Here is a 24,154-nt window from a genome sequence, read left to right on the forward strand (position 1 = left end):
ATTGGAATCAACCTAACATTCTCTCTCAAAAGTTACTTCAATTATTTCAAGTCATTGGAATCAACCTTACATTCTCTCTCAAAAGTTACTTCAATTATTTCAAGCCATTTGAATCAACCTAACATTCTCTCTCAAAAGTTACTTCAATTATTTCAAGCCGTTTGAATCAACCTAACTTCCTCTCTAAAAAATTATTGTATTCAATTCGTTGCTAATGCATGCCTTCTTGCAAGCAGCCTCTATGTTCCATTCACTGAAGTTGCTAATGCAACTCAAAGACGAGCAGGTTTATATTTATAAGTAATTTTTTCGTCCGTGAATAAATGACTTACTTTGTATGTGATTATATACACATAATTCCATTTCAGTGTGTATGGACGGCTCACCGGCTGGCTACTATTACTCGGCCGGGTCAGGAGACGGGGCCAAGAATTGGCTCCTCTATTTGCAAAGCTATGAGTTATGGAGAAAAGATGTGGTTTCCTCTATTTGCAAAGCTATGAGTTATGGAGAAAAGCTGTGATTTTCTCTCTTTGCAAAGCTATGAGTTATGGAGAAAAGCTGTGGTTTTCTCTCTTTGCAAAGCTATGAGTTATGCAGAAAAGTCGTGGTTTCCTCTATTTGCAAAGCTATGAGTTATGGAGAAAAGTTGTGGTCTCCTCTATTTGCAAAGTTATGAGTTATGGAGAAAAGCTATTAATTAAGTGTGGGAATATTGAAATATTCATTCTTGTTGTAATAGTATAAGAATAAATCATAATGGAGACTGTTTATTATTTTTACGTAAAAGAGAAGGCTTGTTGCCTTGGGACTTTGCAAGCATACGGGCCTGAACCAGTCTGAGGGTGGTCAACTTACGAGCCAAGACCCGTCTGAGGATGGGATATCGACTAGTTCGTGGGCCACGAGGGACCTGAGGGTGGGATATCGACTTGGTCGTGGGCCACGAGGGACCTGAGGGTGGGATATCGACTTGGTCGTGGGCCACGAGGAGTCTGAGGGTGGGATATCGGCTAGGTCGTGGGCCACGAGGGGCAGAGGAGGAGGCTAGTTCAGACGTGACCACGAGGGGCTGGAAGAGGCTGGTTCGCTTGCCAATTTATCTCGAACTCCAATGTGTGTGTGTGTGCGCGCGCGCGCGTGTGTGTGAGTGTGTGTGTAAAAAAAAAATTCTGTGACCTAAAAATTCGATTTGTGCTTCTTTTAAGTATCTCAAGTTCTCAACTCAAAAGAATATCATCATATATCTTTGAAAAAATATTAAGTACTACATTTAAGTCCTCAATTTTTTTTCTTTTATACTCCTTAATCAATTGAGGACATATTAGATCTAATTAGGAGTTTCTTGTACCATAATCATGTTCCTGTAGGAGGAATTCAGAACAATACTCCTCTTTATCCACTTTTATTAGTTAAATCTTGTGCTCAAATTAAATATCTCATTTACAATGAGACAGATGGAGTATAATATTGTATCTTATTAATAGTAGTAGTATTTGGTTGACTAGATACGATCCGATACCTCATCTCGGGATAATGTTAGTAAGATATGTCGTGACTCGTGAGTATTAATTTTCGTCAACAAATAGTCTCGAGCTAATTCAATTTTAGATAATATCGAGACAAACTAATCTTGAATAATATTTATAAACTAAGATTATTTCTACTTAACACAATCTCGAGATTAAATTGCTGGCTGAATTTGTCCAACCAAAATAAGACTAATAAAACCATATCATTTCCTATATCCGATCAAAAACCACAAATAATTAAAGTAAATTTGTCATCGAACAAACAATTGGGTGAATATGCTAAAAATGTGTGCCCTTTTACATAAAAGAGGTTAAAGGTTAGGGATTTAAGTCGTACGAAGCTATGACACCGTTAATTGATTACCACTTAAGATAATTTCCTAATAGTTAAGCCCATTTTTCCAAATAAAAATCAACATCCATTCGTTGATTAAAATCCCATAACTAAATGGGATTAAATTTTTTATTAATAAATGTGAGTTGTAGGATGGTGATGGAGACATAAGTGTAACAAGAATGTGACATTCAATACACTTACATATATAGGTTGGTATCCAATAATTAAACTTTGTTAAGCTACGATATTTCCATTTGTTTAAATTTGAAACAAGCTTTCACCCATATTTAAAAGTTACACAAATTAATCCACCCACGACTCTCTCAAGTCTGAGCCTCCAATTAAAAGATGATATGTTATCAACTTTTAATAGGGGTAATTTTGTCCAATCATGATTTTAACACAAATACAATTTAGGCTACGTTTTGGTTGTTATATTTCACTAAGATAAAATATTTATAACGGCCCATTGTTTAGTATACAAAATAAATTAATCACTAGGTCGTGTTATCTTCTTAAGCTTGCACCTTTTTTCATATTTTGCTAGAATAATTAAGCCAAGGAGGAGGGTATATATGTTTTGATAGAAATTCATGGGTTCCATCCTAAAACTAATTGGTGATAGGAAGAGTGGCCCATTAGAATTATATAGTGATTTTAAGTCTATTTGAACACCGATGTAGGATAGTTGTAATATATTATTTTAGTTTCAATTGCTAACATCCTCTCTCAAACCCTTCGAGGTGAACCTTGGAAGGGTTGGACTTTTTTTCTGATCGATTGGACGACTTGTCCAATTTTTTTCCAAATGAAGATGATTGTTATTTTCTATAGTATAAACATAAGGTGTAAAATGATTTCATTGCTATCACTCCATAGAATCTCTATAAATTCAAGACTCACTAATTATATTGAAAAAACACTCAAGTGAAAGATTAGCGAGCTAGTACAACAAGAGGTCCAAATCACTCAATCGAGACGAGACGTCTGACGAATAATTATGAAAATAAACACCCAACGCCCAACAAATGGACACACTAAGCACTACTTAGACCACCAACTTACCTCAACTCATTTGATAACAACTACACACCACTTAATACCAACTAGACAAAGAAAAACACACTTATCAAACAAGCCTAACAACCAAAAGGTCAATGAAGAGAATATAGAGAAAGCATATATGGGAATGGGATAAAAAAAACAAGGCATCCATGGAATGGGCATTAGTGACTCTTTGTCCCATTCATCTTCTCCACTCTTAGGCCTAATTTTTTCCTTTTCTTTTCCTTTTTGTTTTTTTTTCTACTCCATGTTTTCTCTGTAGTTGTTAGACCGACAAATATGTTCACAAATAAGTGCTTAAATTTGATATAGTATACAAAAAAGAGCATTAGTTATAAGAGCCATTAGCACAAAATTAATCACACATTTTATTAACACAAATATAATTAAGTAGTTGAATCAATATTACCACACGAATGTATAGAATACTATTAATATTTCACAGGTTTCAATTGGAAGAATCACTAGAAAAAAACGGAGTTGACTTTAAGGATTTACCGACATACGTACATTTATTGTTACCATTAATTGATTACCACGTAAAGCATAGCTACCTAATAGTTAGGCCCATATTTCCAAATAAAAATCAACATCCACAAAAGAATATAGGCCCAAATCAGTATTAATGACATTAGTATTTTAATAGTATTTTTTTACCATTTGTTACAAAGTAAACACGCAATCAATTTTCATTTCTGAATATATATGGGTGAATATATATCGGTGACACCATTAATTGATTACCACGTAAAGCATAGTTGCCTAATAGTTAGGCCTATATTTCCAAATAAAAATCAACATCCACAAAAGAAGATTGGCCCAAATCAGTATTAATGACATCAGTAGTATTTTTTACAATTTTTTACAAAGTAAACACGCAATAAATTTTCATTTACTGTGTCAAATAAAGGAGAGAACTCCAATAATTCAAAAACAATACAATAAAAATTGGATGAAAGTAGAAAAAGGTGAAGAAATGGATTTGAATTGAGGTCCCTTGTATCTTATATAGTAAATACAGAGTTATGATGTACTATGGTGAAATAAATCTTGATCAAGAAAATTTGGGTATAGGTAAAAGGGTTGGCCAATAAAGCACTAAACCAGTTGTTTTTACATTTTTTGCTTTAAATTTTTTGTAAGGAATTAATGCAGAATTTCTTCTTCTTCTTTTTTAATTGATGACGAATTTTGATGTACGATTAATCTTTGAAATACCCATATTTCTCCACAGTGTATGAAAATATAATTATATAGGGAGGCTGTTTATTATTGTTATGTTAAAGAGTACACTTTAAATTATGTCACTTAAAAAGGAGATTTGTACTTCTTTTAAGTATCTCAAGTTCTCAACTCAAAAGAATATCATCATATACCTTTGAAAAACTATTAAGTACTACATTTAAGTCCACAATTTTTTTTTCTTTTATACTCCTCAATCAATTGAGGACATATTTGATCTAACTAGGAGCTTCTTGCAACATAATCATGTTCCTCTAGGAGGAAATCAAAACAATACTCCACTTTATCCACTTTTATTATTACTTCAATTATTTCAAGCCATTAGAATCAACCTAGCATTCTCTCTCAAAAGTTACTTCAATTATTTCAACCCATTTAATCAACCTAACATTCTCTCTCAAAAGTTACTTCAATTATTTCAAGTCATTGAAATCAACCTTACATTCTCTCTCAAAAGTTACTTCAATTATTTCAAGCAGTTTGAATCAACCTAACTTCCTCTCTAAAAAATTATTGTATTCAATTCGTTGCTAATGCATGCCTTCTTGCAAGCAGCCTCTATGTTCCATTCACTGAAGTTGCTAATGCAACTCAAAGACGAGCAGGTTTATATTTATAAGTAATTTTTTCGTCCGTGAATAAATGACTTACTTTGTATGTGATTATATACACATAATTCCATTTCAGTGTGTATGGACGGCTCACCGGCTGGCTACTATTACTCGGCCGGGTCAGGAGACGGGGCCAAGAATTGGCTCCTCTATTTGCAAAGCTATGAGTTATGGAGAAAAGCTGTGGTTTCCTCTATTTGCAAAGCTATGAGTTATGGAGAAAAGTTGTGGTTTCCTCTATTTGCAAAGTTATGAGTTATGGAGAAAAACTGTGGTTTCCTCGATATGCAAAGCTATGAGTTATGGAGAAAAGCTGTGGTTTCCTCGATATGCAAAGCTATGAGTTATGGAGAAAAGCTGTGGTTTTCTCTCTTTGCAAAGCTATGAGTTATGGAGAAAAGCCGTGGTTTTCTCTCTTTGCAAAGCTATGAGTTATGCAGAATAGCCGTGGTTTCCTCTATTTGCAAAGCTATGAGTTATGGAGAAAAGTTGTGGTTTCCTCTATTTGCAAAGCTATGAGTTATGGAGAAAAGCTGTAAATTAAGTGTGGGAATATTGAAATATTAATTCTTGTTGTAATAGTATAAGAATAAATCATAATGGAGACAGTTTATTATTTTTACGTAAAAGAGTACACTTTAAATTCTGTGACCTAAAAATTAGATTTGTGCTTCTTTTAAGTATCTCAAGTTCTCAACTCAAAAGAATATCAACATATACCTTTGAAAAAATATTAAGTACTACATTTAAGTCCTCAATTTTTTTTTTTTATACTCCTTAATCAATTGAGGACATATTAGATCTAATTAGGAGCTTCTTGTACCATAATCATGTTCCTGTAGGAGGAAATCAGAACAATACTCCTCTTTATCCACTTTTATTAGTTAAATCTTGTGCTCAAATTAAATATCTCACTTACAATGAGACAGATGGAGTATAATATTGTATCTTATTAATAGTAGTAGTATTTGGTTGACTAGATACGATCCGATACCTTATCTCGGGATAATGTTACGTAAGATATGTCGTGACTCGTGAGTATTAATTTTCGTCAACAAATAGTCTCGAACTAATTCAATTTTAGATAATATCGAGACAAACTAATCTTGAATAAAATTTATATACTAAGATTATTTCTACTTAACACTATCTCGAGATTAAATTGCGGGCAGAATTTGTCCAACCAAAACAAGGATAATAAAATCATATCATTTCCTATATCCAATAAAAAACCACAAATAATTAAAGTAAATTTGTCATCGAACAAACAATTGGGTGAATATGCTAAAAATGTGTGCCCTTTTATGTAAAAGAGGTTAAAGGTTAGGGATTTAAGTCGTACGAAGCTATGGCACCGTTAATTGATTACCATTTAAGATAATTACCTAATAGTTAAGCCAATATTTCCAAATAAAATCAACATCCATTCGTTGATTAAAATCCCATAACTAAAGGGGATTAATTTTTTTATTAATAAATGTGAGTTGCAGGATGGTGATGGAGACAAAAGTGTAACAAGAATGGGACATATATCAGATTTATAATCATCCATCCCATACAATTACATATATAGGTTGGTATCCAATAATTAAACTTTGATAAGCTACGATATTTCCATTTGTTTAAATTTGAAACAAGCTTTCACCCCTATTTAAAAGTCACACAAATTAATCCACCCACGACCCTCTCTCAAGTATTATTATTTTGGAGAATTACTCGTCATTCTCACTCACTCTTTAGAATCACCAAGTCCTAACCATTCTCTCAACCTCACCAAGTCCTACTAACCATTCTCTCAACCTCCAAAAGGTGATAGTTTTCAAAATTTCATATACTTTTCCATTCACTAAATTCATCAATTTACAAAGTAATTAATGCTAATTTTTTGTCACTCTCTAGATGTGGAAGCTTCACTGCATGATCATTTGCTTAATGGCTGCATGCCTTCTTGCAAGCAGCCTCAATGTTTCATTCACTGAAGTTGCTAACGCAACTCAAAGACGAGCAGGTTTATATTTATAAGTAATTTTTTCGTCCGTGAATAAATGACTTACTTTGTATGTGATTATATACACATAATTCCATTTCAGTGTGTATGGACGGCTCACCGGCTGGCTACTATTACTCTGCCGGGTCAGGAGACGGGGCCAAGAATTGGCTCCTCTTTCTCATGGTTATAATTGATTTAAACTATTTTTTTCTTGAAATATCTTAATTTTAGGTTATGTCTGACTTTCTTTAATTATATAGGGAGGTGGATGGTGTGATAACGTTGATGATTGCCAAAGCAAACTGAATCAATCTTTAGGCAGTAGCAAATCCGTGCCATTTACAAAATTCTCACACATTCTTAGCCCAGACAGCCAAATCAACCCGGGTATATTTATATAGAAGGAGAGAAGCATTAATTAATTAATTAATTAATTCGTTTTAATTATATTTAACATGTATCATTTTCAGATTTCTATAATTGGAATAGGATTTTCGTGGCCTATTGTGACCAATCATCATTCCTCGGTGACGCCGAGTTTGATGGCCAAGTAAGTTAGTAATTCAAAACTTTGAAATAACTTAATTTATCTATTTATTAACATGCCCCGTCATGTTGTACCAGGGACTGAAACTTCAATTTCGAGGATCCAGGATTTTTGATGCGGTTGTTGACGACCTTTTGGCAAAAGGGGATGGGCGTTGGAGAGAATGTAGATTCATTTCTTTAATCAATGCAATATTATTTAATATTTGAGATGCATCTAACTATAGTGTATTTATTTACAGGCTATTCTTTCCGGTATATCGGCAGGGGGGCTTGCGACTATCTTGCATTGTGACGGCTTTCGAGCACGTCTCCCCGATGTGGGCAGAGTGAAATCAAAACAATACTCCACTTTATCCACTTTTATTAGTTAAATCTTGTGCTCAAATTAAATATCTAACTTACAATAAGACATATGGATTATAATATTGTATCTTATTAATAGTAGTAGTATTTGGTTGACTATATACGATCTGATACCTCATCTCGGGATAATGTTAGTAAGATTTGTCATGGATATTTTCATCAACAAATAGTCTCTAGCTAATTCAATTTTAGATAATATCGGGACAAGTTAATCTTGAATAAAATTTATAAACTAAGATTATTTCTACTTAACACTATCTCAAGATTAAATTGCGGGTTAAATTTGTCCAACCAAAACAAGACTAATAAAACCATATCATTTCCTATATCCAATCAAAAACCACAAATAATTAAAGTAAATTTGTCATCGAACAAACAATTGGGTGACTATGCTAAAAATGTGTGCCCTTTTATATAAAAAGAGATTAAAGGTTAGTGATTTAAGTCGTACAAAGCTATGACCCACAATAGACGACCCGCTCTGATACCATGATAGAAATCCATGAGTTTCATCTTAAAACCAATTTGTGATAGGATGATTGACCCATTAGAATTACATAGTGGTTTCGAGTCTATGTGAATACCGATATGAGATAGTTGTAATATATTATTTTAGTTTCAAATGTCAACATGTTTATGTATCTTTATTCAAAACCAAAGGAAGATAGTACCTTATAACTCTCGATTATTTCAAGTCAGAATCAATTTGAAGCAACCTAAGGAAGATAGTACCTTATAACTCTCGATTATTTCAGGAGTACTGTTTTTGAAGCTCATGTTTTCTCGGTAGTTGTTAAACCGACAAATATGTTCACAAATAAGTGCTTAAATTTGATATAGTATACAAAAAAGAGCATTAGTTATAAGAGCCATTAGCACAAAATTAATCACACATTTTGTTAACACAAATATAATTAAGTAGTGTTGAATCAATATTACCACACGAATGTATAGAATATTATTAATATTTCACAGGTTTCAATTGGAAGAATCACTAGAAAAAACGGAGTTGACTTTATGGATTTACCGACATACGTACATTTATTGTTGATTACTGATGTAACCTCCGTTGGTAAATCTCCAACAGTTATACGCTAAATTTACTATCAAATTTACCAACGGTATTATTAATATTTCATATGTTTCAATTGGGATAATTAAATTGAAGGAATGAAACGCATGCATCCAATTAATTAACCATCTATAACTTTCTTGAATATTTTTATAAGAAGTCAATTAACTTAACATTTGACATCAACACTTTCACCATGATTCATATCCTAATTTTTCTGATTATCAGTGGAGTGATTTCTGGTGAACTCCAAGAAATTAATGGTAACATAATTTCTCCAGTTATAAATGAAAAAAACAGTGCTACATGCTACCAAGATGTCACATATAATCGTTGCCAGGACTCAATTTTCAGTGCCTTTTGTTATGATGTGACTTATGATCCAGTATTCGATGGTTGTTGTCGTTATTATATACAAATTGCTCGAGATTGCATACCTCAAATGGCTTCGGATGCAAAAGAATTGAATTTTTGCGGCCAAGAAGTTGATCTAATTGATGAAAGAGCTACTAAACTTTATCAATTTTGTCTAGATAATCAGTAATTCACAATTCGGTGAACCAATAATCATATAAGAATGTTTTCTTTATTCCCAAATAATTTCCATCTTTATGTTATTATAAATTAAGTGTGGGAATATTGAAATATTCATTCTTGTTGTAATAGTATAAGAATAAATCATAATGGAGGCTGTTTATTATTTTTATGTTAAAGAGTACACTTTAAATTATGTGACCTAAAAATGAGATTTGTACTTCTTTTAAGTATCTCAAGTTCTCAACTCAAAAGAATATCATCGTATACCTTTGAAAAACTATTAAGTACTACATTTAAGTCCTCAATTTTTTTACACTCCTTAATCAATTGAGGACATATTTGATCTAATTTGGAGCTTCTTGCACCATAATCATGTTCCTCTAGGAGGAAATCAAAACAATACTCCACTTTATCCACTTTTATTAGTTAAATCTTGTGCTCGAATTAAATATCTCACTTATAATGAGACAGATGGAGTATAATATTGTATCTTATTAATAGTAGTAGTATTTGGTTGACTAGAAACGATCCGATACCTTATCTCGGGATAACGTTACGTAAGATTTGTCGTGACTCGTGAGTATTAATTTTCTTCAACAAATAGTCTCGAGCTAATTCAATTTTAGATAATATCGAGAAAAGCTAATCTTGAATAAAATTTATAAACTAAGATTATTTATACTTAACACTATCTCGAGATTAAATTGCGGGCTGAATTTGTCCAACCAAGACAAGACTAATAAAACCATATCATTTCCTATATCCAATCAAAAACCACAAATAATTAAAGTAAATTTGTCATCCAACAAACAATTGGGTGAATATTTCACTAAGATAAAATATTTATAACGGCTCATTGTTTAGTATATACAAAATAAATTAATCAGTAGGTCATGTTATCTTTTTAAGCTTGCACACTTTTTCATGTTTTGCTAGAATAATTAAACCAAGGAAGAGGGTATGTTTTAATAGAAATTCATGGTTCCATCCTAAAATTAATTGGTGATAAGAGAAGTGGCCCATTAGAATTATATAGTGATTTCAAGTCTATATGAACACTGATGTGAGATACTTATATATATTATTTTAGTTTCAATTGGCAACACACTCCCTCAAACGCTCAAGGTGAACCTTGGAGTGGTTGGATTTTTTTTCTGCTCGATTGGACGACTTGTCCAATTTTTTCCTGATCGGTTGGACCACTGGCCCAAATTTTAAGCCTAGATAAACTGCTGGGTTATTCAATTTTTTCGGTTTCAGTCCAGATATACTGCTGGATCACTTAAATTTGACCCACAATCGACGACCCGCTCTGATACCATGATAGAAATCCATGGGTTTCATTTTAAAACCAATTGGTGATAAGAGGGGTGAGTATTAGAATTACATAGTGATTTCAAATCTACGTGAACACCGATATGAGATAGTTGTAATATATTATTTTAGTTTGAATTTCCAACATGTTTATGTATCTTTATTCAAAACCAAAGGTAGATATTACCTCATAACCCTCAATTATTTCAAGTCAGAATCAATTTGAAGCAACCTAACATTTTCTTGCAAAAATTACTTCAATTATTTCAAGCCATTTGAATCAACCTAACATTCTCTCTCAAAAGTTACTTCAATTATTTCAAGCCATTTGAATCAACCTAACATTCTCTCACAAAAATTACGTCAAATATTTCAAGCCATTTGAATCAACCTAACTTCCTCTCTAAAAATTACTACTACTTAAATAGTTCCTCCATAGCAATACCAGAAACACAACATTCTCCACTTGACTCACTTTTCAAACACAGCAGCAAAATACCGAAGGCGTTCCTCTCATTCTACTTATTCACGAAATCACCAAAGTGAATTCTCCCCCCCCCCCCCCCCTCTCTCTCTCTCTAAGTATGCTTGTATATATTTTCATGTGTGATGGTGTGAATTAGAGCATATGCATGAATTTATGTATTTGCGTTTTGTAATTTGGTTTCAGAGCAGTAGTTGTGGCTGTTTGTATTTGTGTTTTGATTGCTCCAATTTTCATCATACATACCTTTAAATGACAATTTCTCTCACTCTATAGATGTGGAAGCTTATCATTTCCTCGATGCTGGTTGCATGCCTTCTTGCAAGCAGCCTCGATGTTCCATTCACTGAAGTCTCCAATACAACTCAAAAAAAAAATAGTGATACATGCTACCAAGTTGTCATAAATAATCATTGCCTGGAGTCAATTTACGATGCCTTTTGTTATGATGAGACTTATGATCCAGTAGGCGATGGTTGTTGTTTTTATTATATACAAATTGCTGAAGATTGCATACCTAAAATGGCTTCAGATGCAAAAGCATTGAATCGTTGTGGCCAAGAAATTGATCAAATTGATGAAAGAGCTACAAATCTTTATCAATTTTGTCTACGTAATCTGTAATTCACAATTAGGTGACCCAATGATCATATAAGAATGTTTTCTTTATTCCCAAATAATTTCCATCTTTATGTTATTATAAATTAAGTGTTGGAATATTGAAATATTCATTCTTGTTCTAATAGTATAAGAATAAATCATAATGGAGACTGTTTATTATTTTTACGTTAAAGAGTACACTTTAAATTCTGTGACCTAAAAATGAGATTTGTGCTTCTTTTAAGTATCTCAAGTTCTCAACTCAAAAGAATATCATCATATACCTTTGAAAAAATATTAAGTACTAGATTTAAAGTCCACATTTTTTTTTCTTTTATACTCCTTAGTCAATTGAGGACATATTTGATCTAATTTGGAGCTTCTTGCACCATAATCATGTTCCTCTAGGAGGAAATCAAAACAATACTCCACTTTATCCACTTTTATTAGTTAAATCTTGTGCTCAAATTAAATATCTAACTTACAATAAGACATATGGATTATAATATTGTATCTTATTAATAGTAGTAGTATTTGGTTGACTATATACGATCTGATACCTCATCTCGGGATAATGTTAGTAAGATTTGTCATGGATATTTTCATCAACAAATAGTCTCTAGCTAATTCAATTTTAGATAATATCGGGACAAGTTAATCTTGAATAAAATTTATAAACTAAGATTATTTCTACTTAACACTATCTCAAGATTAAATTGCGGGTTAAATTTGTCCAACCAAAACAAGACTAATAAAACCATATCATTTCCTATATCCAATCAAAAACCACAAATAATTAAAGTAAATTTGTCATCGAACAAACAATTGGGTGACTATGCTAAAAATGTGTGCCCTTTTATATAAAAAGAGATTAAAGGTTAGTGATTTAAGTCGTACAAAGCTATGACCCACAATAGACGACCCGCTCTGATACCATGATAGAAATCCATGAGTTTCATCTTAAAACCAATTTGTGATAGGATGATTGACCCATTAGAATTACATAGTGGTTTCGAGTCTATGTGAATACCAATATGAGATAGTTGTAATATATTATTTTAGTTTCAAATGTCAACATGTTTATGTATCTTTATTCAAAACCAAAGGAAGATAGTACCTTATAACTCTCGATTATTTCAAGTCAGAATCAATTTGAAGCAACTTAACATTTTCTTGCTAAAATTACTTCAACTATTTCAAGCAATTTGAACAACCTAACATTTTCTTGCAAAAATTACTTCAATTATTTCAAGCCATTAGAATCAACCTAACATTCCCTCTCAAAAGTTACTTCAACTATTTCAAGCAATTTGAACAACCCAACATTCTCTCTCAAAAGTTACTTCAACTATTTCAAGCCATTTGAACAACCCAACATTCTCTCTCAAAAGTTAGTTCAATTATTTCAAGCCATTTGAATCAACCTGACATTCTCTCTCAAAAGTTACTTCAATTATTTCAAGCCATTGGAATCAACCTAACATTCTCTCTCAAAAGTTACTTCAATTATTTCAAGCCGTTTGAATCAACCTAACTTCCTCTCTAAAAAATTACTTCTAAAAATACTACTACTTAAATAGTTCCTCCATAGCAATATAGAAACATAACATTCTCTACTTCACTCACTTTTCAAACACAGCACCAAAATACTGAAGGCGTTCCTCTCATTCTTCTTATTCACGAAATCATATAAGAATGCTTTCTTTGTTCCCAAATAATTTCCATCTTTATTCCCAAAGCTATGAGTTATGGAGAAAAGCTGTGGTTTCCTTTATTTGCTATATGGAGAAAAGCTGTGGTTTCCTCTATTTGCTTAGCTATGAGTTATGGAGAAAAGCTGTGGTTTCCTCTATTTGCAAAGCTATGAGTTATGGAGAAAAGCTGTGGTTTCCTCTATTTGCAAAGCCATTAGTTATGGAGAAAAGTTGTGGTTTCCTCTATTTGCTAAGCTATGAGTTATGGAGAAAATCTATGGTTTCCTCTATTTGCAAATCTATGAGTTATGGAGAAAAGCCGTTGTTTCCTCTATTTGCTAAGCTATAAGTTACGGAGAAAAGCTGTGGTTTCCTCTATTTGCAAAGCTATGAGTTATGGATAAAATGTGTGGTTTCCTGTATTTCCTAAGCTATGAGTTATGGAGAAAAGCTGTGGTTTCCTCTATTTGATAAGCTATGGATTATGGAGAAAAGTTGTGGTTTCCTCTATTTGTAAGGCTGTGAGTTATGGAGAAAAGCTTGGTTTCCTCTATTTGAGTTATGGAGAAAAGTTGTGGTTTCCTCTATTTGCAAAGCTATGAGTTATGGAGAAAAAATGTGGTTTCCTCTATTTGCAAAGCTATGAATTATGGGGAAAAGTTGTGGTTTCCTCCTCTATTTGCAAAGCTATGAGTTATGGAGAAAAGCTGTAGTTTCCTCTATTGGCAAATCTATGAGTTAGCTGTGGAGAAAATCTATGGTTTCCTCTATTTGCTAAGCTATGAGTTATGGAGAAAAGCTTGGTTTCCTCTATTTACTAAGCTATGAGTTATGGAGAAAATTTGTGGTTTCCTCTATTTTGCTAAGCTATGAGTTATGGAGAAAAGTTGTGGTTTCCTCTATTTGCAAAGCTATGAGTTATTGAGAAAAGCTGTGGTTTTCTCTATTTGCTAAGCTATGAGTTATGGAGAAAAGCTGTGGTTTCCTCTATTTGCAAAGCTATGATTTGTGGTTTCCTCTATTTGCTTAGCTATGAGTTATCAATGCTAATTTTTGTCACTCTCTAGATGTGGAAGCTTCACTGCATGATTATATTTATAAGTAATTTTTTCGTCCATGAATAAATGACTTACTTTGTATGTGATTATATACATATAATTCCATTTTAGTGTGTCTGGACGGCTCACCGGCTGGCTACTAATACTCGGCCGGGTCAGGAGACGGGGCCAAGAATTGGCTCCTCTTTCTCATGGTTATAATTGATTTAAACTATTTCTTTCTTGAAATATATTAATTTTAGGTTATGTCTGACTTTCTTTAATTATATAGGGAGGTGGATGGTGTGATAACATTGATGATTGCCAAGGCAAACTGAATCAATCTTTAGGCAGTAGCAAATTCATGCCATTTACACCATCCACTGACATTCTTAGCCCAGACAGCCAAATCAACCCGGGTATATTTATATATAGAGAGAGAAGCATTGATTAATTAATTCGTTTTAATTATATTTAACATGTATCATTTTCAGATTTCTATAATTGGAATAGGATTTTCGTGGCCTATTGTGACCAATCATCATTCCTCGGTGACACCGAGTTTGATGGCCAAGTAAGTTAGTAATTCAAAACTTTGATATAACTTAATTTATCTATTTATTTCCATGACCCGTCATGTTGTACCAGGGATTGAAACTTCAATTTCGAGGATCCAGGATTTTTGATGCGGTTGTTGACGACGTTTTGGCTAAAGGGATGGGCGTTGGAGAGAATGTAGATTCATTTCTTTAATCAATGCAATATTATTTAATATTTGAGATGCATCTAATTATAGTGTATTTATTTGCAGGCTCTTCTTTCCGGTATATCGGCAGGGGGGCTTGCGACTATCTTACATTGTCATGGCTTTCGAGCACGTCTCCCAGATGTGGGCAGAGTGAAATGCCTCTCGGATGGGGGATTTTTCTTTCGAGGGTAAGAATCTCAAATTAATTACATTTTGGTGATTTTTCTACTGCTACTTGATTTGGTCTCTTTTTTGTGTTACGTGACAGAGAGAATGTCCTTAATGCCGACTACAGAGAGAAATATTTTGCCTCCGTAATTACGCTCCATTTATCACTTCTTTGTAAACATATGCATTTTTTAAAAACAATTTGACATATTTGATTCATAAACATCGATCTCATATTTATCGAATACTCCACTATTGTAGAATATATACAGCCTCCTTCCCGTGACATGCACTGAGAGAATAGATCCGTATTTGTTTTAGGATAGATACCGTTTGGTACCTCCACTTTCTCATGACAGCGAAAGATGGCAATCGTGCGTGAACAATCTTAGTACTTGTACAAGTACAGACAAACAATTAATAACTGGTACACTAATCAATTTCTTTTGTTCTAAAAGCTTGAAGTAATATTTTTTATTAGACAAAACTAATTAAATAATTGAGTTTTGGAAACAGATTTTGGGGCTGCATTTTTAAAAGCTGTTAGAGAGATCTCAAATAATCCAACAATAGGCATGTTTATACATGCATGCCTCATTCACACTGTCTTAATTGATGGACGTTTTTGGACCCCCAATTCAACCATCAAATTGGGAAATTTGGTGAGTTTAATAGTAGGACTCCACTTTATAATTCTGATAGAAATTGATTTTCTTTTACTATTAATTAATGTTTGAGAAAATTTTAATTTTACTTATTTCCTTTCAAATATTTGCAGAGCATACAAGAGGCCTTTGCAAATTGGTACTTTGACAGAGAACCAGTTATACTTATTACCAATTTTCTATAAATCAGGAGTACTGTTTTTGAAACTCATGTTTTCTCTGTAGTTGTTAAACCGACAAATATATTCACACATAAGTGCTTAAATTTGATATAGTATAAAAAAAGAGAATTAGTTGTAAGAGCCATTAGCACAAAACTAATCACACATTTTGTTAACACAAATATAATTAAGTAGTGTTGAATCAATATTACCACACGAATGTATAGAGTACTATTAATATTTTACAGGTTTCAATTGGAAGAATCACTAGAAAAAAGTGGAGTTGACTAACCTATGTAACCTCCGTTGGTAAATCTCCGACAATTATATGCTAAATTTACTATCAATTTTACCAACGGCATTATCAATATTTCATAGGTTTCAATTGGGATAATTAAATTGAAGGAATGAAACGCATGCATCCAATTAAATTAATCATCTATAACTGTCTTGAATATTTTTATAAGAAGTCAATTAACTTAACATTTGACATCAACACTTTCACCATGATTCATATCCTAATTTTTCTGATTATCAGTGGAGTGATTTCTGGTGAATTCCAAGAAATTAATGGTAACATAATTTCTCCAGTTACAAATGAAAAAAATAGTGATAAATGCTACCAAGTTCTCATAAATAATAATTGTCTGGGGCCAATTTTCGATGCCTTTTGTTATGATCATGATCCACTATACGCTGGTTGTTGTGGTTATTATATACAAATTGCTGAAGATTGCATACCTCAAATAGCTTCGGATGCAAAAGCATTGAAGCTTTGCGGCATAGAAGTTGGTCAAATTGATGAAAGAGCTACTAATCTTTATCAATATTGTCAAGACTATGTAATTCACAATTAGGTGAGCCAATAATCATATAAGAATGTTTTTTTATTCCCAAATAATTTCCATCTTTATGTTTTTATAATTAAGTGTGGGAATATTGAAATATCCATTCTTGTTGTAATAGTATAAGAGTAAATCATAATGGAGGTTGTTTATTATTTTATGTTAAAGAGTACATTTTAAATTATGTGACCTAAAAATGAGATTTGTACTTATATTAAGTATCTCAAGTTCTCAACTCAAAAGAATATATCATCATATACCTTTGAAAAACTATTAAGTACTACATTTAAGTCCTCAATTTTTTCTTTCTTTTATACTCCTTAATCAATTGAGGACATTCTTGATCTAATTAAGAGCTTCTTGCACCATAATCATGTTCCTCTATGAGGAAATCAAAACAATACTCCACTTTATCCACTTTTATTAGTTAAATCTTGTGCTCGAATTAAATATCTCACTTATAATGAGACAGATGGAGTATAATATTGTATCTTATTAATAGTAGTAGTATTTGGTTTACTAGATACGATCCGATACCTTATCTCGGGATAATGTTTGTAAGATTTGTCGTGACTCGTGAGTATTAATTTTCGTCAACAAATAGTCTCGAGCTAATTCAATTTTAGATAATATCGAGACAAGTTAATCTTGAATCAAATTTATAAACTAAGATTATTGATACTTAACACTATCTCGAGATTAAATTGCGGGCTGAATTTGTGTCACGCCCGCATTTCCTAAGGATAGGAAGTACGGTGGACCGCGACTAGGGGAGGAATAAAGAAGCGGGGAAGAAAGGGGAGAACAGGAATATTTGACCCAAAAACATTTATTAAAAAGAAGTTCACTTCAAACATTGTACTAAGAAGACATTACTAAAGTTAATGTAAACAGAGTTAAATAAAAACAATGTATCGGATTACAAAGCAGCGGAAAAGACCAAAAGACAGATGATGCCGGGTATGACGACACGACACCATCCAAAAGACCAAGTAAAACACTCATTTGGCTTTCACTGCTCAACATCTGTCATCCCCATCGCCGCTCAACCTGCACATTAAGAAAACAACATGCAGGGCTGAGTACTTATTGCACTCAGTGGACACACGCCAAAATCATAGTTTATCATGCCACATCAGTGTAACCTTGGGGTTTTAAGTGTAAGAAAATAACCCAAGTACACAAAATATATTTCATAAATTCGACTGCGCAGTCATTTTCAGATATTGCCACCCTTATTCCCACCATCATACACTATCTGATCCAACGGTGACAAGGGGCGTGGCCACACCCCAGGTCAACTAGACCGGCCAACTTGCTCTCAGATGGCTCCCAGTCTCGTGTACACTAGCCTGAGGGTTCGCAGCCCAACAGACCCGAATTCGATTAAACATATGTGGTAAACCACTTCAGATAGGTTTCAAATCAAAACAATTGGCAAGACAAACAGTTCACCTCCATAAACATTTCCGGAACAAAGTCCGTATTTAAAGATAACCCACATAAAAGTAGGGTAGAAAAGCCCACCTCGATTGCTTAGCTTTTAAAATAGTTCCCTTCAACCACACTTTCCTCGTAAAAGATCACCCTTTTGAAAGATAAATAAATCATGATTAGAGTCAGGGTAGACGATGTTTAACGACAATGCATGATTCCTACGTGGACGACTTCAACATCTAGCACGTTACACGTATACACACTTAACAACATGTTATAACAAACACACAAAAAAAACACGTCCGAAACACACCACGCACGCACCCGACACGCATACCACGTACCCAAGACGCGCACACGACACAAACACAACACTCAAACCCCCGGAACACCCACACTGCACAAACGGCTCACCTGGCCCGGAACAGGTTCGGGAAAAAGGCTCGGCGTCTCGGCCTGGCTCGGTACCCTCGGCCGGCTGTCTCGGCCGCCTGTGTCTCGGCACCTCGGCCGACCATCTCGGCCGCCTGCTCGGCACCTCGGTCGACCGTCTCGGCCGTCCGGCTCGGCACCTCGGCCGACCATCTCGACCGTCCGGCTCGGCACCTCGGCCGACCGTCTCGGCCGCCTGTTCGGCACCTCGGCCGACCATCTCGGCCGTCCGGCTCGGCACCTCGGCCGACCATCTCGGCCGCCTGCTCGGCACCTCGGCCGACCATCTCGGCCGTCTGCTCGGCACCTCGGCCGACCATCTCGGCCGTCCGGCTCGGCACCTCGGCCGACCGTCTCGGCCGCCTGTTCGGCACCTCGGCCGACCATCTCGGCCGTCCGGCTCGGCACCTCGGCCGACCATCTCGGCCGCCTGCTCGGCACCTCGGCCGACCATCTCGGCCGTCTGCTCGGCACCTAGTTTACACCCCTTTTCCTCTGACCCCCGATTCTCAAACCCTATACGACAAACACACCACGCATTCTACATCCCAAAACACACCCAAACACCTGGGATCATCCCTTCCAGACTCTCCACAAAACTGCCCTAGGCTGAACCCTAAAACTCTCGGCCAACACACACGAAAACTCTCGAACCAAACACTGATTTTCCCGAGCCATCTCTTGGCCAAACACACCCACATACTTCACAAAACACAACACTCAGAAACACACCCAAAGCACATGAAAACATCTCCCAAAAACATACAACTCGCGAATCTGCGCAGTCTACTTGCAAAAACATAATAAAATCATACGACATCCAAAGAAGCTGAAATTTACACACCACACCGAAGACACATCCAAGTTTATACGGTTAAAATTTCGTACCAAAAGGAGATCGTTTGCTCAGTCAAAACGGGGTCGGAACCCACTGTCAGTTACTATCAAAACATGCTTGACAACAACACATAATCACAAAACCTATTCAGCATCTAAACCTTCCCAAAAACGTCCTACATGCATGTTTTTTTTCGAATTTAACAAGGGTTAGGGTTTGGGTTACCTTTCCCGGATAGTTCAAACGTAATTCGAGCGGTTTACTTCTTCCTCCGACTCCGATTCACAACGAGCGAGCGTAACACCTTGAAGAATTCGAGATGATGATGAGGGGGAATGAATGGGGAAAGGTAAACCGAGAGAGAGGAGGGCGAGAGAGCTTACCGGTGAGAGCACACTTCGAGAGAGATGAGCGCTTGAGAGAGAGACCGAGAAGAGAAAAAGTATGGAAAAGAGGGGGGGTATCGGTTATGAGGGAGTGGGGGAGGTTGAGAGATTTGTGGGGAGAGAGGGAGGGTTTTCGAAAAAGAGAGAGGGAGAGAAAAACCGAGAGAGAGGGGGGGGGTTTAATTTATTAATTAAGATATTAATTTGCTTTTCAAATAACCATAAAACTAAATATTCACACCCATAAATAATATAAAACAAGTAAAACATACCACACCATATCTTAAACAAGATATTCACAAAAAGCAAACACCCCTTAAATAAAAAAAAACGGACATTACATTCCTCCCACCTTAAAAAAAATTTCGTCCCGAAATTTCGTCCAAGATCATTCAAACAGCTCCGGAAACTTCTCTCTCATCTTATCTTCTAATTCCCATGTTGCTTCCTCGACTCCATGATTCCTCCACCGTACCTTCACCGAAACAATTGACTTATTCCTCAATTCTTGCACCCTTCGATCCAAAATAGCCTCGGGCTTCTCCTCATAACTTAGATCGGGATTTAGGACCATCATCTCTTCTTGGTGAACTATGTGTGTGGGGTCAAACACGTACTTCCTCAATTGTGACACATGGAAGACGTTGTGCACATTTCCAAAGCTTGGTGGTAAGGCCAATCTGTATGCTACCACGCCGACTCTATCCAAAATCTCATACGGTCCGATAAATCGAGGTCTCAGCTTTCCTTTCACACCAAAACGAGTTATTCCCTTAGAAGGGGAAACTTTCAGAAAGACCTTTTCTCCGACCTCGAATTGTAAATCGGTCCTTCGAACATCCGCATAAGATTTCTGCCGATCCTGTGCCTCCTTGATCCTCCCACGGATTTGTCGGACAATCTCTATCATCTCTTCTACAGAGTCTGGTCCGAGAATTCTTCTCTCACCCACTTCATCCCAATAAAGTGGCGATCTACACTTCTTTCCATACAATGCCTCATATGGAGCCATCTTGATAGTCGCCTGGTAACTATTATTGTACGCGAACTCTACCAATGGCAGCACTTCTTCCCAACCCCAGCCTCGATCAAGCACCACGGCTCGTAGCATGTCCTCCAAGGCTTGTATTGTTCTCTCCGACTGCCCGTCGGTTTGCGGGTGGAACGCTGTACTGAAACTCAACTTAGTCCCCAACTCGCGCTGCAGGCTTGTCCAAAATCTAGAAGTGAATTTAGCATCACGATCAGATGTGATTGTCGCTGGAACTCCATGCAAGCGTATAATTTCCCGTACATATACCTTAGCCAACTGATCGGATCCATAAGTGGCACGAACCGGCACAAAATGGGCAGATTTGGTGAGGCGATCTATAATCACCCAAATCACCGTGTTCCCTCGCTGGGATTTTGGCAGTCCTACCACAAAGTCCATTGCAATATGTTCCCACTTCCATTCCGGAAGGGGTTGCAATTTCCCATAGGGCCGTTGATGTAGCGCCTTTACTTGTTGACATGCCAGGCATCTCTCCACAAATGCCGCAACATGCTTTTTCATACCGTTCCACCAAAACTGTCTTTTCAAGTCTTGATACATTTTGGTGCTCCCTGGATGAGCAGCGTATGGGGTTTCATGTGCTTCTCTCATGATTTCCATCCTCAGGCCTTCATCCTTAGGCACACACAACCTTCCCTTGTAGGTGAGACCGTTATCCGCTGCCTCACGGAAACTTCCGGGTTCACCCGTCCTCACTTCTGAGCGAATCTTTTCTAGTAACGTATCTCGCCGTTGAGCTTCTACAATTCTGGCTCTTAAGTCGGGTTCCATCACCAACGTGGCTACTATTCCTTCCACAGTCTCGGGCATTCTCACTACTTCCAACCGCATCTTACTGAACTCTTGGATTAAACTCTCCTCGATAGTAAGAAAGGTGGCCAGCTAAGATTGAGACTTCCTACTAAGAGCATCGGCCACTACGTTTGCTTTTCCCGGATGGTAATTTATACCACAATCGTAGTCCTTCACCAACTCGAGCCACCTACGTTGGCGCATGTTCAACTCCTTTTGCTCGAAGAAGTACTTTAGACTCTTATGGTCCGTGTATATCTCACAACGGACTCCATAGAGATGGTGTCTCCAGATCTTCAAAGCATGTACCACGGCTGCCAGTTCCAAGTCATGCGTCGGATAATTCAGCTCATGGGGCTTCAATTGTCTCGATGCATATGCAATCACTTTCCCCTTCTGCATAAGCACACATCCAAGTCCCACCTTCGACGCATCCGTATACACCGCATAGTCAGTCTCTGGCTCTGGCACGGCTAGGATTGGTGCGGTGGTCAATTTCTCCTTCAACAACTGAAAGCTCGCCTCACATTCTGGTGTCCAAATCATCTTGACTCCCTTTTTCAGTTGTTGCGTCATTGGCCTTGCTATCTTCGAGAATCCCTCGATGAATCTTCGATAATAGCCCGCCAGTCCTAAAAAGCTTCGGATTTCGTTTTGTGTAGAAGGTGACTTCCACTCCTGCACCGCTTCCACCTTGGCCGGGTCCACACGAATTCCATCTGAGGTTACTACATGTCCCAGAAAATTCACTTCCTTGAGCCAAAACTCGCATTTACTGAACTTGGCATATAGTTTCTCGTCCCTTAGAGTTGCTAGGACGGTTCTCAAGTGCTCTTTGTGCTCCTCCTCGTTCTTTGAGTAAACAAGCACATCATCGATGAAAACTAGGACAAACCGATCCAGAAATGGATGGAACACGCGGTTCATAAGGTCCATGAACACTGCCGGGGCGTTCGTCAGTCCAAAAGGCATCACGACGAACTCATAATGACCATATCTTGTTCGAAAAGCCGTCTTGGGTACATCTTCTCGCCGAACCCTCAGCTGATGGTACCCAGACCTCAAGTCCATCTTAGAGAAGACTCCTGCCCCTCGAAGTTGGTCAAACAAGTCGTCTATCCTTGGTAGTGGATACTTGTTCTTCAGCGTCAGTTTGTTTAGCTCTCGATAGTCGATGCACATCCTCATCGTTCCATCCTTCTTCTTTACAAACAAAACTGGTGCTCCCCATGGCGACACGCTAGGTCTAATGAATCCCAATTCCAGCAGCTCTTGCAGTTGCACCTTAAGCTCCTCCAACTCTTTTGGTGCCATTCTATAAGGTGCTTTGGATATTGGTGCCGATCCGGGCTCCAGATCGATCGTGAATTCTACCTGCCTGTCGGGTGGGGGTCCCGGCAATGCATCAGGGAAGACATCGGGATATTCACTCACTATCGCCACATCTTCTATCTTCCTGTCTTTCTTCCCCTCCCCATTCAAATAAACAAGGTACGCTGGACATCCCTTTCTCATCATTGTAGTGGCTTGCAGCGCAGAGATAATGGACTTGCGTCGGTTCATTGAGATTCCGTAAAACTTCGTCGGCTCCTTTCCGGGGGTTTCAAACGAGATTTCCCTTTCTCTACAATGAAGGGTAACGTGGTTCTCCGCTAACCAATCCATACCCAAGATTATGTCTACGCTACCCATCGTCATTATTTGCAAATTATGAGCCACTAAACTGAGTTCACCTATTCCAAAGTTCACACATGCACAAGATCGGGATATATCTATAGTCCCGCCTACCGGTGAGGTCACACTCATAGTGGGTTCGGTCTTAACAGTAGGTAATTCCAAAGTATCCACACAAGAAGTTGATATAAAGGAATGCGACGCACCCGTATCAAACAAGACAACTATAGGCATATTGAGAAGTGTGCCCATACCTGCCAAGTTTCCTTGCCCAAAGGTTTCTTTCCCGTTTGCCGGCTGCTTCCCCTTCAAGGCGTAGGCCCTTGCTTGCGATGGTAATCCTTGGCGGCGTTGTTGCGGTGGAGGTGCAGGTAGTGCCTGGGATTGTGGACGGAAGCCTAGCTGGTTCTGTCTCGTTCCCGTTCCCATGTTCTTATTTGGGCAGCTTCGGAAGTAATGGCCACTTCCACCACAGTTGAAGCACCTAGGGTCTCGACACTCCCCGGCGTGGTACTTGAAGCACCTTC

The 24,154-nt window shown here is 36.7% G+C and overlaps 1 protein-coding gene and 1 long non-coding RNA gene across 2 annotated transcripts; both read left to right on the forward strand.

The window, feature by feature from the left end:
* The first annotated feature begins 6,366 nt into the window (after positions 1-6,366).
* Positions 6,367-7,852, forward strand: LOC121744094 (pectin acetylesterase 8-like). The gene is made up of 7 exons (XM_042137537.1): positions 6,367-6,596; positions 6,687-6,795; positions 6,878-6,960; positions 7,038-7,164; positions 7,248-7,327; positions 7,402-7,489; positions 7,566-7,852. The coding sequence occupies exons 2-7, from the start codon at positions 6,687-6,689 to the stop codon at positions 7,616-7,618; spliced, it is 540 nt and encodes a 179-aa protein (XP_041993471.1). The 5' UTR covers positions 6,367-6,596; the 3' UTR covers positions 7,619-7,852.
* A 3,220-nt stretch (positions 7,853-11,072) lies between these two features.
* LOC121744139 lies at positions 11,073-11,773 on the forward strand. Its single transcript, XR_006038494.1, has 2 exons — positions 11,073-11,154; positions 11,373-11,773. It is a non-coding gene; the product is annotated as an uncharacterized LOC121744139 (long non-coding RNA).
* Positions 11,774-24,154: the final 12,381 nt, after the last annotated feature.

This window comes from Salvia splendens, chromosome 8 (assembly GCF_004379255.2).
Source record: "Salvia splendens isolate huo1 chromosome 8, SspV2, whole genome shotgun sequence".
Lineage (NCBI taxonomy): Eukaryota > Viridiplantae > Streptophyta > Magnoliopsida > Lamiales > Lamiaceae > Salvia > Salvia splendens.